Source organism: Camarhynchus parvulus, chromosome 2, assembly GCF_901933205.1.
Source record: "Camarhynchus parvulus chromosome 2, STF_HiC, whole genome shotgun sequence".
NCBI lineage: Eukaryota > Metazoa > Chordata > Aves > Passeriformes > Thraupidae > Camarhynchus > Camarhynchus parvulus.
Genome location: NC_044572.1, coordinates 70,432,209 through 70,448,364, shown reverse-complemented (window position 1 = coordinate 70,448,364; position 16,156 = coordinate 70,432,209). Strand labels below are relative to the sequence as shown.

Sequence of the window (16,156 nt, the reverse complement as noted above, 5' to 3'; positions counted from 1 at the left end):
ATGTGACTGGGAAGAGAAGCTCAAGGCAAGAGGGAACCAGTGTACCAGTCTGCACAATGCAGGCTTAAGTGAAGGCCAGCATTCCCTCATTCCTATAAGCAAACCATTTACTTAAAATGTTTAATTTTATTAAAACAGAAAAAAATGTTTGTGGCTTAGTAGTCATCAGCTATAGTTCTGTATTCCATACTAATTAAAACTTGAATGCCCTTTCACTATTCACCACAACCCATACTTTACACATTGCCTTTAAACACTGAGTGATGAATTTCCGCCACTCTCTCATAAAATATGGAGCAATTCTGCCAAATTCCCTTCCCTCTTCATATGATGGCAAAATAACAGAGGAACCATAATTCACTTGCTATCATTCTTTTCCTGCTAACGTTTTATTCAGAATGAGCTTCATTAGTAAAGATGAAACTTTGGACTCATGACTGCTCCATGTTTACAAAACATACAGGCTCCTTTACATCGTGGTTAAGCATGAACAATCACTGAACACACAATTTCCTAAAAAAATCCTGCATACCAAAATTGCATATTTTGAATTTTTAAAATTCACTAAACAAAATTTCACAGAGTGAACCCTAAAGTCTGTTTGCCAGCAAAGCACAAGCCAACAATGGAAGTTGGGACCATCCAGGGAAAAAACTGAAACTGGATCCCAACACACACACCTTTCCTATTAAACAAGCAAATAAATACACATTCATACAGAGTAATGTGCTCTAAAAATGCAGGTGCTTGAATAATTACCCACACATTTTAGCATTTTGGTTTCTCAAACAGAACTGAGTCACAGTAAGCTTCTGTCTTTCTTTTTGGTGGATTTGGGCAGTGACTTCTTACTGGACACCAGAGAACAAAAGCTAACCTGGAACCTGATGATTTTGGCACAAGTCCAAATGTGTTTCTCCACAAAGGAAAGATACAAAGACAAGGCTGTTTTTTAAAAATAATAATTAAAAAAAAAATAGCAGTACTTTTTAATGCCAGGTATTGAACCAAGGAATGGGATAGACTGCACTGCATTTTTAAAGTAGTATGACTATTGACATACTTGAGAAACATTTTAACACTGTACATTACAACAAACTATTTAGTTCATTTCTACACAAGTCAGCAAAAAAGCTAGGTGATCTAACATATATGACAGCTGCAAATTTAAAATTCTAGTCACAGTCTAAAGCCAGAACAAAAACTTTTCCAGAACTCCTATTTATAAAAAGGAATGAACATACACACCATGCGTGTACACGCAGGCAAAAATCTTGAGGTTTTACTTATTGCTCTTACACAAGGCTGTGAGCAGGCAAATGTCTGGATCAGAAATTAGGTCAAACATGCATTTCAGCAGGCACAAAAGTACAGGAAATTCATATTAACGAAACAATGTACTGTGTTACGTAGTACAGGATGGTATTCTGCTAATATAACACTTAACGTCATTAATTCCGGATAAACTCCAGGTTTGCCTGTTGTATAATGTGTTATGCAGTGTGGTATTTTAACCTAATTTCTGATTCCTCTTTTATTGTGCACTCTCCATAGGGAGATGAAGAGGGCCTTTCTTTGCAATGTCGGAGAATCCTGGGCCTCAAGAGCTTCAGTCGGGCAGGTATGGCTGGAAGGAGGTAACACTACCACCACTGTGTCACCAGGACCTGCTCCTTGACTGCCTCGCGGTTTTGTGCATTCACTGATAACTCAGATAACAAATGCAGAAGCTGGCACAAAATGCACCAGCATTGCTCTCACAGCATCTTTCACCTATGCCATAAGCTTCTGGTACACCCAGCAATTGCTACGGGATAAGGCAGTAGAGGGTCAAGTCCTGTGTCTGGTCAGTTCCTCAAGAGTCTTGTAAAAGGCAGGATTTTTTGTGAACTGGCTTTCCTTTACACAAAAAGCAGAGTAGCATGGATGTCAATAGAAATCTGGCTAGCTACTGGCAACAAGAGACAAGCACGTTCACAAGACACATTTGGGAATACCTGGTGTTCCCTACTGCAACCACATGAAACATGCTGCGGAGAGGTGTCCATGTAATTACAATACTTGCAAGTCAGATTCAAGGCATACTGCACATGGGCCTTGCACAAAAAAGGCATTGAATGTTTTATCTGAAGACTTTTTTTTTTTCCTGTGCTATGCATACATGTGACAGTAGATAAAAATCAGCACAATGGTTCCTCTCCCTATGTGAGCAAACACACATCATCACAACTAAGCACCCTATATTCCATTCTTCCCTTAATGGAAATCAAGGAAGAAAATGGTGGTTTAGAAACAGGGAGGGAAAGAAATCCAGCATGAAGTCAGAGGTATTTTCCTGACAGAAGTGTGAGCTGAGAATGTTTATTGTGAACAAGCAACTGGATTTTGTGACAAAACCAGAAAACCAAGGATGACTATGGAGCCAACTTGGGCACTGCATAGTCAAAACTATGTTATAATATGGCATTCAGCAATCTCCAAGAATTAGAAAGAACAGTAGGTAGACAACAAGAGGACACGGTTCAGGGAAGCTACGTCTTGTAATCACAAAAAGAAGCAGTGCAAATAAACAGACTTTTCTGTCTTACTAAAGGTCTGCCATATGCCCCTTGATCCAATCCCTAAACCTCATGTAAGTTTCAGCAATCGGACTTGCCAAATACCTAAATTCACACTGGGCTCTATTTTACTTATGAGCAGTACTACTAAAGCTAGTGGGACTGCTTAAAGCAAGATGCTGCTGCAGTGAACATTCAGGAATTTGGCTCTTCCCAAGAAATGAACGGCAAATGACTGGGGTTTCATGACAGTCACAGGAGACTGTTATGAAAGGGAGGAGGGACACTTACTGTGTTCGTTTTTCAAATTTGTCCTCATGAAATCATCAACACTAGTAAGACTGAAACATGGGAAGAGGCTCTGTTAAGCTCACCCAGACATTTCTGACCTCAGGACAGTCACAGCAGTTTAGGAGGAGTGGCTCACCCAGTAAGAGATTAGGCTGGCCTGGATTCTTCTCTGAGATACATCACTGCCTCTTACTAGATGACTGTGTACAACAGTCCTTGGTCTCAGTTCCAATGGTGAAGCTTTCTTGGAGCAACACCTCTGTCACACCACCCACTAGTGCACACTTGCAACTCCTAGGAAAGAGGGAGGCAAAATAGATCTAGATTCTTCATAAACAAGTAACTAAACCTAACCTGCAGAAAAAGAAAATTAAGAGCAATAGGTTATCACATCCTCGCAGGATTCCCAGGACTTCTCATGACCCATTTCTTCACTAATGGCTATGAAGGTCAGGTTATCAGGAAGTCTGCAGCCAGACTGGAGGTAAAACAGCATGTCCAATGTTTACCATGCAAAGCCATTTTCCCATAAAGCCAGTGAGGCAGAACTGTTTTGATTGCACTTTTTAGGTATCCTTTCTAGTCCACTTTGAATCCCTTCTTGAAAGTGCCTTCAAATAAAAGATGCTGGAAGTACCACTTTTCTGTAGTTGAAAGAAATGGGGAAAAACAGGGGCGAAAAACAGAGGCAAAAAACAGACACCAAGGAAGAAAATAATTGCTTGTAAAATGCTACCTTTTAAAAACTATTGTACAACTCCCTAACTTGGTTTAATTAATGCGCCATTTAAAACATATAAAATACTTTACCAGCTACATGATTTCTCTGTTTTATGAATCTCCCTCCCTCCCCTCATTAAAAAATAATGCATGTGTGGACTGGTATTGAACAGCTCGTACAGTTGTGTGCCAGTTCTCATTTAATTCTGCGTGGAGCAGTTTTGATTTTAATACACTGTGTTTAAAGAAGAGCCCATACTGTATACTTCACAGTATAACCAGCTACATGGAGGTCTTTAATCTCGTAACACAATAAAAAAAGATCACTGTGAAGTTGCAGTCCCTTTGATAAATGGTTGAGGTGACACATGCAGTCCTCCTCAGTGCCACTGCCGCCAGACACGGGATCTGATTTTCTCCGCAGGTTGCCGACAGGCCTGATGCCACCCCTCCGGGGCCACAGCCAGGCGGGCACCACTGCCCGGGTGCACAGCGTCCTGCAGTCACTGGGGAAAGCTGCACGGAATTGTCTTGCTCAATACCACCACCACTGACCCGACCCAACCTGACCCCGGGGGAGCACAGCCCCCGCCGCCTCAGCCGCAGGAGATCACCGTGAAGCGCTTGGAAATGCACGACATGTTGTGGAGGACAATGCCCAAGAGGAAGACCAGGACACAGGCCACCAGGATCACAGTGCACACCCCCGACCAGGTGGAGCTTTTCACAGCGCCTCTCCGGTCTGGCTCCTCTGTTCCTGTCTCGGTGGGAAGGCCACCCTGCAGCGGCTGCTGCTCCGTGGGGATCGTCACCACCGTCAGGGACTTCTGCTGGCTGCCAGGCAGGAGACGGCAGCCAATGTCTCCCGGCAGCAGCGCCCGCTCCTTGGAGAGAGGCAAGGGCAGCATGTAGCACCCATTGCTGGGCAGTTTGATGAAGACAGGGGTGTGCTCCGAGGTGTGTGGGATGGCGATGACGGCGATCACCTCGGGGTCATCGGGCAGCTGTGACACAGAGTACCCCGGAGGCAGCTTGGTGATCCCACGGCACCAGGGGCAGCGCAGGTCCTTCTGGCTGGTCCTCATCTGCTGCAGGCACACGGAGCAGCAGGTGTGCTTGCAGTCCAGCAGCTTGGGCCGCCGGCGGGGGCTGTAGTAGTTGAAGCAGATCTGGCACTCCAGCAGAGAGTCCTGGGATAAGGTCTCCATGGCGGCCGGTGCAGGGAAGCACAGCAGGCCTTGTGGTAAGCCTTGATGCCCCAAGGCAAGGGGTAGCAGCCTTCCCACCACTTCTCCTCAGGGCAAGGGGTAGCAGCCTTCCCACCACTTCTCCTCAGGGCAGCGCCCACCTTCCCAACGCTGCTTTCCTCAGGGCAGCACCGGGCAGCGGCTACAGAGAGCACAGGAAAACCTCCAGCCTGAAACTTTCAGCACCTGAGACAAACAGAAGAACATGAAAGAGCAAGTTATTCACAGGAGCCTGTGGGAACAGAAGGGTCCAGCCAAAGGAGAATGGAAACTAGCACTGACTTTGTTGTCTGGTGGGAGAAACAAATTTGTTATCCTTCACTAGAAAGCATCTTCCCACCACCTTCACCAAACAGCCCAGTGGCATAACTTCCAGTCAGTCATCAGTACTATCACTAGGTCTCTTACTGGGTTTTTTCCTCCTAATTTTCCCAGCAATCAAACCCCCATCACCCCATCAGTCCACCACTCACGGTTATATTTATGCCCATAACAGAAGTGGCTGTATACTTCACTAGCCAGGTCCCACAGAAACAAGCTCCTGTCATATTTTCAGCACTTTTCAGCCCTTCCTGCACCAAAACAATTGTTCTCACTTAATCCTTTAAATCCCTGAGGATTTTGAGCTATTTGGCTCAACTGCTAAGTCTGCATGAAAGGTGGGGGAAAGAAAAAGTATGTTTAAATGGAAGCATTTCCACAGGCTCCTGAACTTGTGCCTGTGCACGAATGAGCAACCAAGCAACTATACTGCAACACCTGCATTTGCACATAATGAAAAGGAATGGTATCATTTTCAGTCAAATTGACTGTTTGCTCAGTTACACAAGCAGCTTGTTGAACATGGCCCTCTGAAACATAGACCTTCTCACTAATGAAAACCTCACCTGGGACAAAAGGCTCTGCTTAGACCCAGGACCACTGAACACCACAAAGAAAAGAAATAAAACAGAATAATAACAGAAAGAAAGATAATGCATTGAATTAAAAGCAAATTGTTATTGATCTTTTAAATCCTTATAAAGGGATTCCCTTTACAATTCCCATTTTCCCACTTATTACTTACATCTTTGCCAAGAAGAAGGCATCTGTGTTTACCTGCAGTGCATAGTTCAGCTTTATTTGATTTTGGTCACTCCAACACAATTAATATGAAGGGGTGACAGTTTTACAACATTTTACACTTACTTCCTTCCTGTGTTTGAAGAAGTATCAGCCTGAATTTGCTTCCAGAGAATAAAGAAAACCCATAATATCTGCAGGGTGACCTTTGATCTTCTCTTATTGCAATGTTATTTCCAAACTAGAGTTAATACCCAAGGACCACAGCTTTCAGAGGAACTTCTTTCTTTCTATACAATAACTTCTTGCTCTCCGCTCTAGATTATAGCAATGAGGTTGCAACATACTAATCAATGGGTGATATCAGAAAGACAAATATTGTAGTTTAAGAAGAGAAGGCAGGCATAGACATGGGATTTGCAACCCAGAACAGCGCTCTGGACCTCACTGTCCTCCTGTACCCTGCTTCTGGCAGTTACCAGTATTTGAACAGGGAAAACAAAATTCACGTCACCTCTTCAGATGCTGACGACTGGTGTCACCGACACTGGCAGAACTGGCCCTGCTTGCAGATTTTGTAACAGCAGTGGATTTTGGCTCATAAGATGCTTCAACAAACATGTAGTGATAATCCTGACTTGGGGGGCAGTCGGAAGGCAGGAGCTCCTGAAACACATAAAATGGCTACAGGGGGAACTGGCACACCCTGTCCACCAGCACTTTTGGGATGCTTTATCTTAATGTGGCACAGAGACCACGGCTGAGAGAGACCCCCACCATTATGAAGCCCATGGGATACCAGCTGCACACCAGCACCATGCTACACAAAAGTGCCAAAAGATACTCTGTGTAGTGGGGAGTTGAACACTGCTGCAGAAGGGGCTACACATCTGTGTACAAGCCACAGAGAGAAAGTGGAAGAAAATGAGGAGAGGTTTTATCTTCCTTATTTCCTTATCCATTACTATCTCCATATCCCTATGGTACAGGCACACACAAAGGAAGACTATCACGAAAGGAGCTGACACAATAACAGACTAGCATACAGCTGAAAGAGAAAAATGAAAGAGATATCCATGATGCTGGGCAATTTCTGGCTGAAAAAAAAATATTAAGAGACAATGGCCAGAACAGAAATTAGTTACAGAAACTCAGAAAAGAATCAATGAAGCCACCAGATCCAGTTTTCAGTCACAATCAACTCAGCAGATTTGCATTTTCCACAGAAGTATCCATACAAATCTGCAGTTACAGACCATCCAAATCAAAGTCGAGCTCAGACAGTACAAGACACAACTCTTACCTGCTTTATCTGCCAATCTATCAAAAAAGCCTCAGGTATAACAATACTGCAGTATTACAAGAAAAAATCCCAATGCCGAGAAATTCAGAAATTAAGGCTTATCATAAAATCACAGACGAAACTCAAACATCATCTAGTTCCAACACCCCTGCTGTGGGCAAGGACACCTTCCACTAGACCAGGTTGTCAGAGCCCCATCCAGCCTAGTCTTGAACACTTCCAGGGATGGGGCAGCGACAGCTACTCTGTCCAACCTGTTCAGTGCCTCACCACCCTCACAGCGCACGCTAATATCTAACCCAAACCTACTCTCACGTGACTACTCTGCCCAAGGACAGAGTGGAAGTACTGCTTCTGCAGATGTAAATCAGTCTATCTGCAAGGTCAGGAATGGGCTTGCCACCTACGTGACAAAAACTGCTCATACTTTCCCAAAACATCTCAAATCATAATCAGAGGTATGGATCAGCAGTAATGACCAGTAAGTAGAGAGGTTAGTATGATTCCTTCAGAACATAACTAAATTCAAGTTAAAGAGTAGCCACAGCCATCTAACCCCTTGACCTTTGCTGACATTGCCTTGTTCAAAGGTTGGACGTGCAGCTTCACAGGTGCAATGCAACTCTATTTCCAACCACACAACCCTCTTGCTTTCTGCCACAGCTCAGTTTCAGGATAAAAGAAAGTCAAGCCATCATCTAGAAGAATCTATTTGAAACAAATTTGCACTACATATAAGAAGGAAAAATCCATGGGAGCTCTCAGGACTCTTCTACCGCAACTATGCCAAGAGGAGCAGGCTTCCTCTTGGGCAGGAGACCAAGCTCTTTAGCTTGTGCTCAATGCACCCTGACACCAGCTGAAGGTGCTGAGCTGCCACAGGTGAACAGCTCATTCAAAGCTCACCCAGACTGGACTCTTCTCTGGGCTTCAAGCACAAAGACAGAGGCAGCCAGAACTGCACGTGAGGGTACAGGTGACATCAAGTATCAGCCAAAACCATTGTGGTGTCATTTGCTCTCGCCACACAGTGACACCCAAGATGGGCACGGGGAGTATTGACAGAAGAAAACAGAGTGGGGAGAAAAAGCAGAAAACACTGTCAGGGATATCCACAGGTCTCTGCAAAAGTGATAGCACATGTATATGTGTGAATAGGGGCACATGTGGAATGGGGTCTATGACAGTGAAACCACAGACACAGAAGCAATAGCAGCTACAAGCAGTGACTGCCTGGCACAAACCTGATAGCCCTGGAAGTTCTTTAGGGCTGAGATCTAACCTGTAACACAAATAATAACTAACTGGAAACGAAAATCCACAAGATCCAAAACTCATGTGTCAGAAAGGTGCAGCAGGAGCAAAAGCAGCAAGAAGAGACAGGCCATGAAAAGAAGCCACTCTCCCTTTCCTTTTCATTACATCACCAATATCCACAAGGTTGCCAGTGGCTGGCAAGGAGAGGAATTCACAAGCCGTTACAGAGACCCACGGAGAAACCTGCAAAGCTGATGACCTCTGCAGCAGCCAGGTGGCTGAGAAATGGCACAAAGGTCCTCCTTGCAGATTTGGGCTGCCCTTTACACAAGCCATGAGTTTTTCAAATTGTATGACTCAATACCAATAAAGCTCTGAAGAATAAAGCAAGTATTTCAGCTATCTGGTAGTCATGCTATCTGTTCTGCCAGTACCTCACTGGAGACCACAGCAATGACCCAAGTTCCCTCTGGGTGAGCAGGAGGCCAGGAATAGCAAGGCATCAGCTTCCTATTACTGAAGAAGCAGAAGGGGCATTTGTTGCTCTTACTATTAAGGGGCATTTGTTGCTCTTACTATTGACACCTTCCCAACACAATGTGGGGAGATGCTGTGGGAGGTGAACAGATGAAGGTTGCTGTAGCTGTGACAGGGAGAGGAAGAAAGCACAAGTTTGCTCTGCACTAATGCTAGCTACAAACTGGCCAGGTCACAAAAGACAGCTATTTTTGGAAGCCAGTGCGAAGCAAGACACTGAAGATCCAAGCCCAGAGCTGTACATAAAGTCAGAGAACACAGTAATTAATGGCAAATCCTTGCCTAGCAACACAGTATTTTTCCTATGTAAGGATAGCCCCTGTTATATTAAGCAATGGAAACCACAGCCTTGAAGGGGTGATGCCTTCACCGAAGGACTCAGAACTACCTTAAGACATATTTCTTAACTTACTAGGTTCCAAAATTATATTAACTTAAAAACCCCAAGAATATACTTCAGTGATGCCTATGGAATCCCATACAATTCACAGATGACTAAACATCATATAACATTTTAAAAAGCTGGCTCTGGGGCATGCTGATGTAGTTAACTGATCACTAAGAGAAAGCCTCAAAACCTTTGCACAGACTTACAGATGGATTTAGGCAGTCTACTTGCTGTACAGCGAGGTTGTAACAGAATTTCAGCAAGGCAGTGCATCGACCATACTTCACCTTTACCAAGAAAGGTTCATTATGTAAACTCCCCAAACACATTAACAATTCTTTGGCTGTATTACTGAGTATGTATGATTTATGAAGAAGAAAGAATAATTCGTTTCAGGTGCCCTTGGGCTGTAAAGGAGATGGGGTGAGGAGGGAGTGCTGTTCTCAATAGGAGAACTAATTGCAAGAATCATGTGCCCACAGACATGGAAGGAAATGTGTGCTACCGCCGCTTCCAAAAAGATAATTGGAAGCATTTCTGCTACAAAAATTCAGCATCGGTGAACGTTTTTCACAAATTCACATTTGGACAAAACATACTCGGGCTAACTGCAAATGCCCAGGATGTACTACCTGATTTGCCCTGAATATCCTTCACTAAATGATCTTATTTATTTTTAGGCTGTTCTGTAGCACTAATTACCATAGTAACTGAGAACAGCACAACGAACAATTAATTTATTCATCACAACACCCTTGTTAAGAGACAAGTATTATCATCATTATATTCTTTCATCATCTAAGAAAAGAAGCACTGAGAGACGAAGCCGTTGGTCCAAGGTCATGCAAGCACCACCCAGATTGCCTCAAGTTCCAGTACAATTTCATCACAACTCTACTTTTCACCTCACGAGCCACAGGGCAGAGGTGACAGATTCTTTTCTGCAATAAAGCTCAGAAACCTACACATTTTTCCCCACCTCTTTTAGCTGGCAGCATCCCCACGGTATGCCTTGTACTTGGGGGGGGGGCTTTCATTAAACATATCAGCTTTTTCACAGATTATGAAAAACACGAGAGCCTGTTCCCCAGAAGCTACCTATCTACACTGGCACAGTTCATCTCCCATACAGATTACTACTGAGAAACTATATGCATTTTGAGGGACATAAAGCTAACAATAAAACAGCAAAGTAAATCCATTCTTCTCCCCAGAATTACCTGTTCTCCAGGAACCTTCCTGTAAACCAGGCAGCCTACACTCACCATCCTTTCCATTTCATTATTCACAATTGCACAGAAATATTGCAGAAGGAAAGTATTTTAATTTAGTCAAAGCTTCAGCCAGTGCAAGCTGTCACTGCTCCTTTAGCTTTAGTCCAGCCCATGCCAAGATGAGCATCTTGGTATACACAGTCCTGGGTGCATAAAGCCACAAAAAAATAAAGCTGAGTGAAACTGTGATATATGAGTCTGTAATATCCATGAACCAGCACCAGGGGATCCATACTGATGGCAAGAGAACCTGCTGTGCATGATCCCAACAGCGCACATCAGACAGAACACCAGTTCGTCCTGCCTCTCAGGCAGCTGAGAAATCAGTGGTGGGTAACAAAAAAGGAGCCTAGCTGCAAGGTATCATTCCACAGCATTTACCTTAGAAATTGTCACCAGCCAGCCCTAGGAAGAGGAGACAGAGGCAGAAAGGTCACCTACAAGAATGTAATGAGATGTAGACATTTATGGGTTTGGAGCAAAAACAGATCAGGTGAAAACACCAGCCTTTGATGTTTAGAGAAAACAGAGAGAGACTCATATGCTGCTCCGTGTTCCATCTCACATCACCAGCAGTGCTGCTCCCTCTCTTTATCTGCAAACTTTGACACGTCCACATTCCCTGCCTCCAAAGACCTTATTTTGGTCAAATATGACCAGGATAAGCTGCACTTTGTTCCAACAGCAAACACTACTAATCACCTGCAACGTGCCAGGTCAGCAAACATTTCATCCTGCTCAGGCAGAACAGTACAGCTGTTCTGTATGATATGCTCATCAGACAGTTTCACATGAGGCACTTTACAAGTGAAAAGCATTATCTGAAATTAAAATATTCCACAGAAATATGCCCATTTCAGACAGGCAGAGACAGAGGGTGGACAGCTTTCCTGCCTCTCAGCAGCCCTCTGTGCAGGTGATCCTAGAGGCAAGGTGATGGGAGCATGATCTGCTCCTCACCAGCCCAACTCTGATATGTCTGCAGGTTCTTGACAAGGTCAATTGTCAAGCTATGGTTCTCTAAGTCTCCTAGTCCCCCTCCATGCTGGCAGAGCACGCCCAGGTGCAGTTCTGCCCTGCTAAAAGGAGTGTGATGGTACTTCTCATCATTCCTGCTGTTCTAAGTTGCCCTTCTCTCCATGAGCAGTGCACTAAAGACCTGACTGTGGTCCTAAGACATATCACATCTGAAAATTTTCCAGCGCAGGATATACAAAAGTTCCTTGCATTTTGCAAATAACAGAATCTCCAGCATTCAAAGCATCCCAGGGGATGATGCCCATTTCTACAGCCCACTCTGAGCTTGCAGGGCCATTAGCACTGCCTCGGTTTTGTTGGCTGCTCTTAATTATGCCTTACTCACTTCTAAACCCCAGGATGAGAGGAATGAAAAGCCAGGTTTTTCCACTACCAAGTGAGAGATCCATTTGCCATGCAAACCAACACCATGAAGAATGGCAGTGGAAGGTGTGGTGTGAAAGCAGTTCTACCTCTCAGGCCTGAATAAAAGCAGCAGCTATTTATGACCCGGACAGAAGGGGCAAGTGGTTAGGTAGTTGGCAAGACAGATTTAGAAACTGCTTCCCAAACTTAAAGTGAGGTCACAAGTCACTGAGGCCAAAATCCCACAAAATACAGGAGGAGCTAGTGGTGCTAAAGTCACACTCAGTAAGAGCTTTCAAATGCAATGTAACATCCTCTTTCTAAGGGATTTTGACTTATGGCAATATGACATACTACTGTGGCATTCACACTGCTGAGAGAGGCATGAAGCACCTGATCACTTAAATTACAAATTTTACTCTCCCATTAGAGCTTAATGCTTCATCTGCCATTGACAGAATTTGCCTGATACCTAAATAGAAACTTAATTAAAAGATTCTTCCCTCCCTCCCCTGAGGATCTTGTATTAGACTTATGAACTACACCATCAAAAAAAATTAATTTTAAATAAAGCTCAAATGCAGACTTTTCTCACTGATACAGGTCAGTGGGTGACTGAGTCTATTAAGACACTAGTCTATAATTAGAGGAGAGAGTGCTACAGCTCTCCAAGGTCATTGAGTGGATTTTGATAAAACTAGGATAAAATCTACCTGCCTATGGGCCCAGACAGCAAGGAAAGGAATCAATCCTCACATGTTCATATACTGCCTATACAATGTAAAAACTGCAAACTCAGTTTCACCCTTACCTCAGGAAACAAAAGCCCTTTAAATTACAGTTTTAATTGCTGTGTCTGCTCTGTGCCCCCACCTTGTACCCTCCACCATGTGCTTAACATGGTTTCTGCTCTCTGCACTCAGCCAGCACAGCTTCCCTGAGGATGTGAGTAAGTGACCAACCTCCACCTGGCTGCTCTCGAGGCCTGGGATTTGTTTTCCTCAAGTGCAGGAAAGGGTTGTTCCCCTTTTTTTGCTTCAGAAAACATGGGGGGAAAACCACAACAGATCTAGAGGAGTCAAAGTAATGTGTCCTTTTACATTGAAATAGATGGAATTAAGGAATTGGAAAATATTTTGTTAAAAGCCTCACGACAATAAGGAAGGAAATTCTCTTCTTTCATCAATCATAATTGATTCTAATCTCTGAAAGAGATTAGAAGGGCACAGGGAGCTTTGTTCCTCTTTTTTTACCTTTTTTTATCTTTCTTCTGCAATCCTCTAAGCGGGCAGCACAAAGGAGTAAAGCCCCCTGTTTATCAACAGAGAATGCAGGACAGCCATGCCAAAGCCAAACCACCACTTCCAGGAGTTCATCTTCACAAGAGAGGGGAAGGTTGCCAACTAATATGCCTCCTCAAGGTCAACAGCTCTGTTATTTCATAATGCAGACAAATCATCATCTTCATGAAGTTTTGGCCTCTGATAAGCGCTACAGCTACTCCAGGTCACAGCACTGGTCATTCAGGTTTGCAGATTACACCAAGAGGAACTGGAACTGATCCAAAAGCTCCTTTCTTATTGGAAACTAATCATTCACCCTGTAACATTCTGTCAGCTTGTAATATTAATACCACTCTCACTTCCTGGATTTTGGGAACAGTCCAACTCTCACTGCAAATATGGATCACAAGCAGAGTTAGATCAAGCCTGAACTGCATAATATTGATTATTTCCTATTTCATGATTTATCTCTTTGTCTTTAGACCAGTAAAATCCTCCAAAGAGATGTAGCAGGCTATATCGGATAAATAATTACTTCCAATACTTTTCCAAAGCACATGTTTCTATCTGTGACTATACACTCCACAAGTTCCAGTTCTGACAAGTTATCAAGCACATGACCTGATGTTAGCCAGGGAACTAAATGCTCTTGAGGTCAGTTGTACACTTACATACTTAACACATCAACACCACCAATACAGAAGCCAGTGCCAGAAGCCACAGGCAGATCAAGGTAGTTTCCAAATGCTGACACCTTCGTTTCCCCTACACCACGCTGAAAAGGTGTGATCTAAAGAAACACAATGATAAGCTTCCCAAAATAGTTGCAACTCAACAAACTAGTTACACATCAACTATCCCAACCAGCTCCACACAGTCACAAAAACTGGTGAAACTGCAGATTAGTGGTGAGACAACAAACTAACACCAGGAAAGGCTCCCAGCTCTCTCCATGCCCACGGATGTGGGCATCGGCATGCCCATGACAGAAACAAGACTCCCAAGGATGGACTTCTAGAATGAAGCCTAGAACAGAGTGAGGGGATTTGCACCCACTTTCTCCACCAGATGAAGCAGGACTGTTTTCAGACCAAATAGTCTTGCAGCTAAAAAAAGCAGTGCTCTCTCTCTCAAGGGTGATGATCATAACTCAGGTTAGTGCTACCACAACCCTCTCTGGTGGGCTGAGATAAATTACAGCTCTGGGACACTGAGCTCAGAGCTGCTATCTCTTCTGATGTGGCAGACACACTGCACTGGGGACTGGCAATTGGGTGCTCAAATGCTTGGGCATGGGAAGATGAACTATTCCTGCCCACATTATGTGAAAGCTTCTGTTGCTTTCCTTCACAGAGATGGTACTGAATTCCAAGAGCCACTCCTGTAGCTGCATGAAGTTTATCAGACCTGCCAAGCTTTGTTATGTTGAATTTCATTCTTTACAGCGAGTTTGAAAGTTCAGGCCAGACATCACCCATCATACTTCTGCCAGTCAAAATCTGCTTTTGAAACGTCCTGGTGTGAAAATACCCTTCATTTGGCAGCACTTAAACTAACAGCTTACAGCATTTCTGCTGTATGAAGGAGTGCAAATGCTCAGAAAGGACTACGTTACACCACAAGAGAGCAAAACAATCAAAGCGAAGCAAACTGCTTCACATCTCTTAATTTTTTGCTTGGTTCTGCAGTCCTTGCAATGTAACAGCACAACAAACTTAGGCAAGGAAACTAGCATAATGCTGCTAATGCTCAACACATCATCACAATCCTAATAGTCTATGGCCACAGTGAGCCCTACGCTCACAGGAATATGGACAATCAAGGCAATTTTCTGCAAAAAGAAGGCTGCTAGTCACATTTATCTGAAGAAAAGCCTGAAAGTATGAGCTTCAGATCCCAGTCAGGTAGGACCTCTAAACTTCAGTCTCTGATTTGCAGGCCAGTCTCGTGATTTCTGCATGAGAGTTAGAGCTAACTAAAGAAAAAGTTTTGAGGTGAACAAATTCATTGGCAGTTTCAGATCAAATTATGCAAATACTTTCTCCTTCAGCAAAAATGGAAACTTCCATTAAGACATCAGCTCATTTCAACTTCCATTTCAATTTGACTGGTTTTTTTCAGAAGAAAAATTTTAAAAGGTAATGTAAAGGGCAAACAAAGCTTTTTGTACTGACTCTGGAATAATTTTTCTTCTGATATGGTTGAGCCAGAAGTGTCACTCACATTGCTCTACCGTTGCATGTGGAATGCTTAAGCCTAGTGATAAACTAGGAAAGCAAAAAAAGTCATGGTGTAACAAATGCAAATGAGATACACTGAAACTATCAGCTGAAATTATCACCTGTAGTTTTATGGAAGTGTGCTTTCAACAATTGTGATTCATCTTTTATGATTGCTGGATTAAAAATAAAATCACAACATGGGGCGTTTTCAACATACGAGTTACAGTTCACGATGTGACCAAAAGCTGAAGAAGACTATGGCGTTCAATAGGATTGCTGATTTTTACAAGTGTTACTTGCAAAGGATCTGAAGGAGCTTACGGCAAAAAAACAGGTGGTTCACGAATTTCTTTAAAAAAAAGGAAGTCACACTCATCCCAATGTTCTCCAGCATACATCCCAAGATCATTAATTACTTTTGAGGCCTTATATCAGAGAAGCCTTACCACATATTTCCAACACATATTTCACCTTGAATTCAGTGTTCATTTCTGGTCCTCATGCTACAAGAGGAACATTGATATGTGTCCAGGGACAGTATGGGTCTGGAGCACAAGTCTGATGAGAAGCTGGGGGTGTCAAGCATGGAGAGAAAGAGGCTCAGGAGAGACCTTATCACTCTCTAAAATTG

General features: G+C 43.5%; 1 protein-coding gene across 3 annotated transcripts in view; it reads right to left on the bottom strand.

Annotated features, from left to right (window-relative positions):
• Positions 1 to 213: 213 nt before the first annotated feature.
• RNF152 (ring finger protein 152) overlaps positions 214 to 16,156 on the bottom strand; it is a 57,710-nt gene continuing 41,767 nt past the window's right edge. For all 3 annotated transcript variants that reach the window (XM_030943902.1, XM_030943901.1, XM_030943903.1), the window contains exon 2: positions 214 to 5,002. In XM_030943902.1, coding sequence (XP_030799762.1) covers positions 4,166 to 4,777 — 612 coding nt within the window. In that variant the 5' untranslated portion in view covers positions 4,778 to 5,002 and the 3' untranslated portion in view covers positions 214 to 4,165. The remainder of the gene's footprint in view (positions 5,003 to 16,156) is intronic.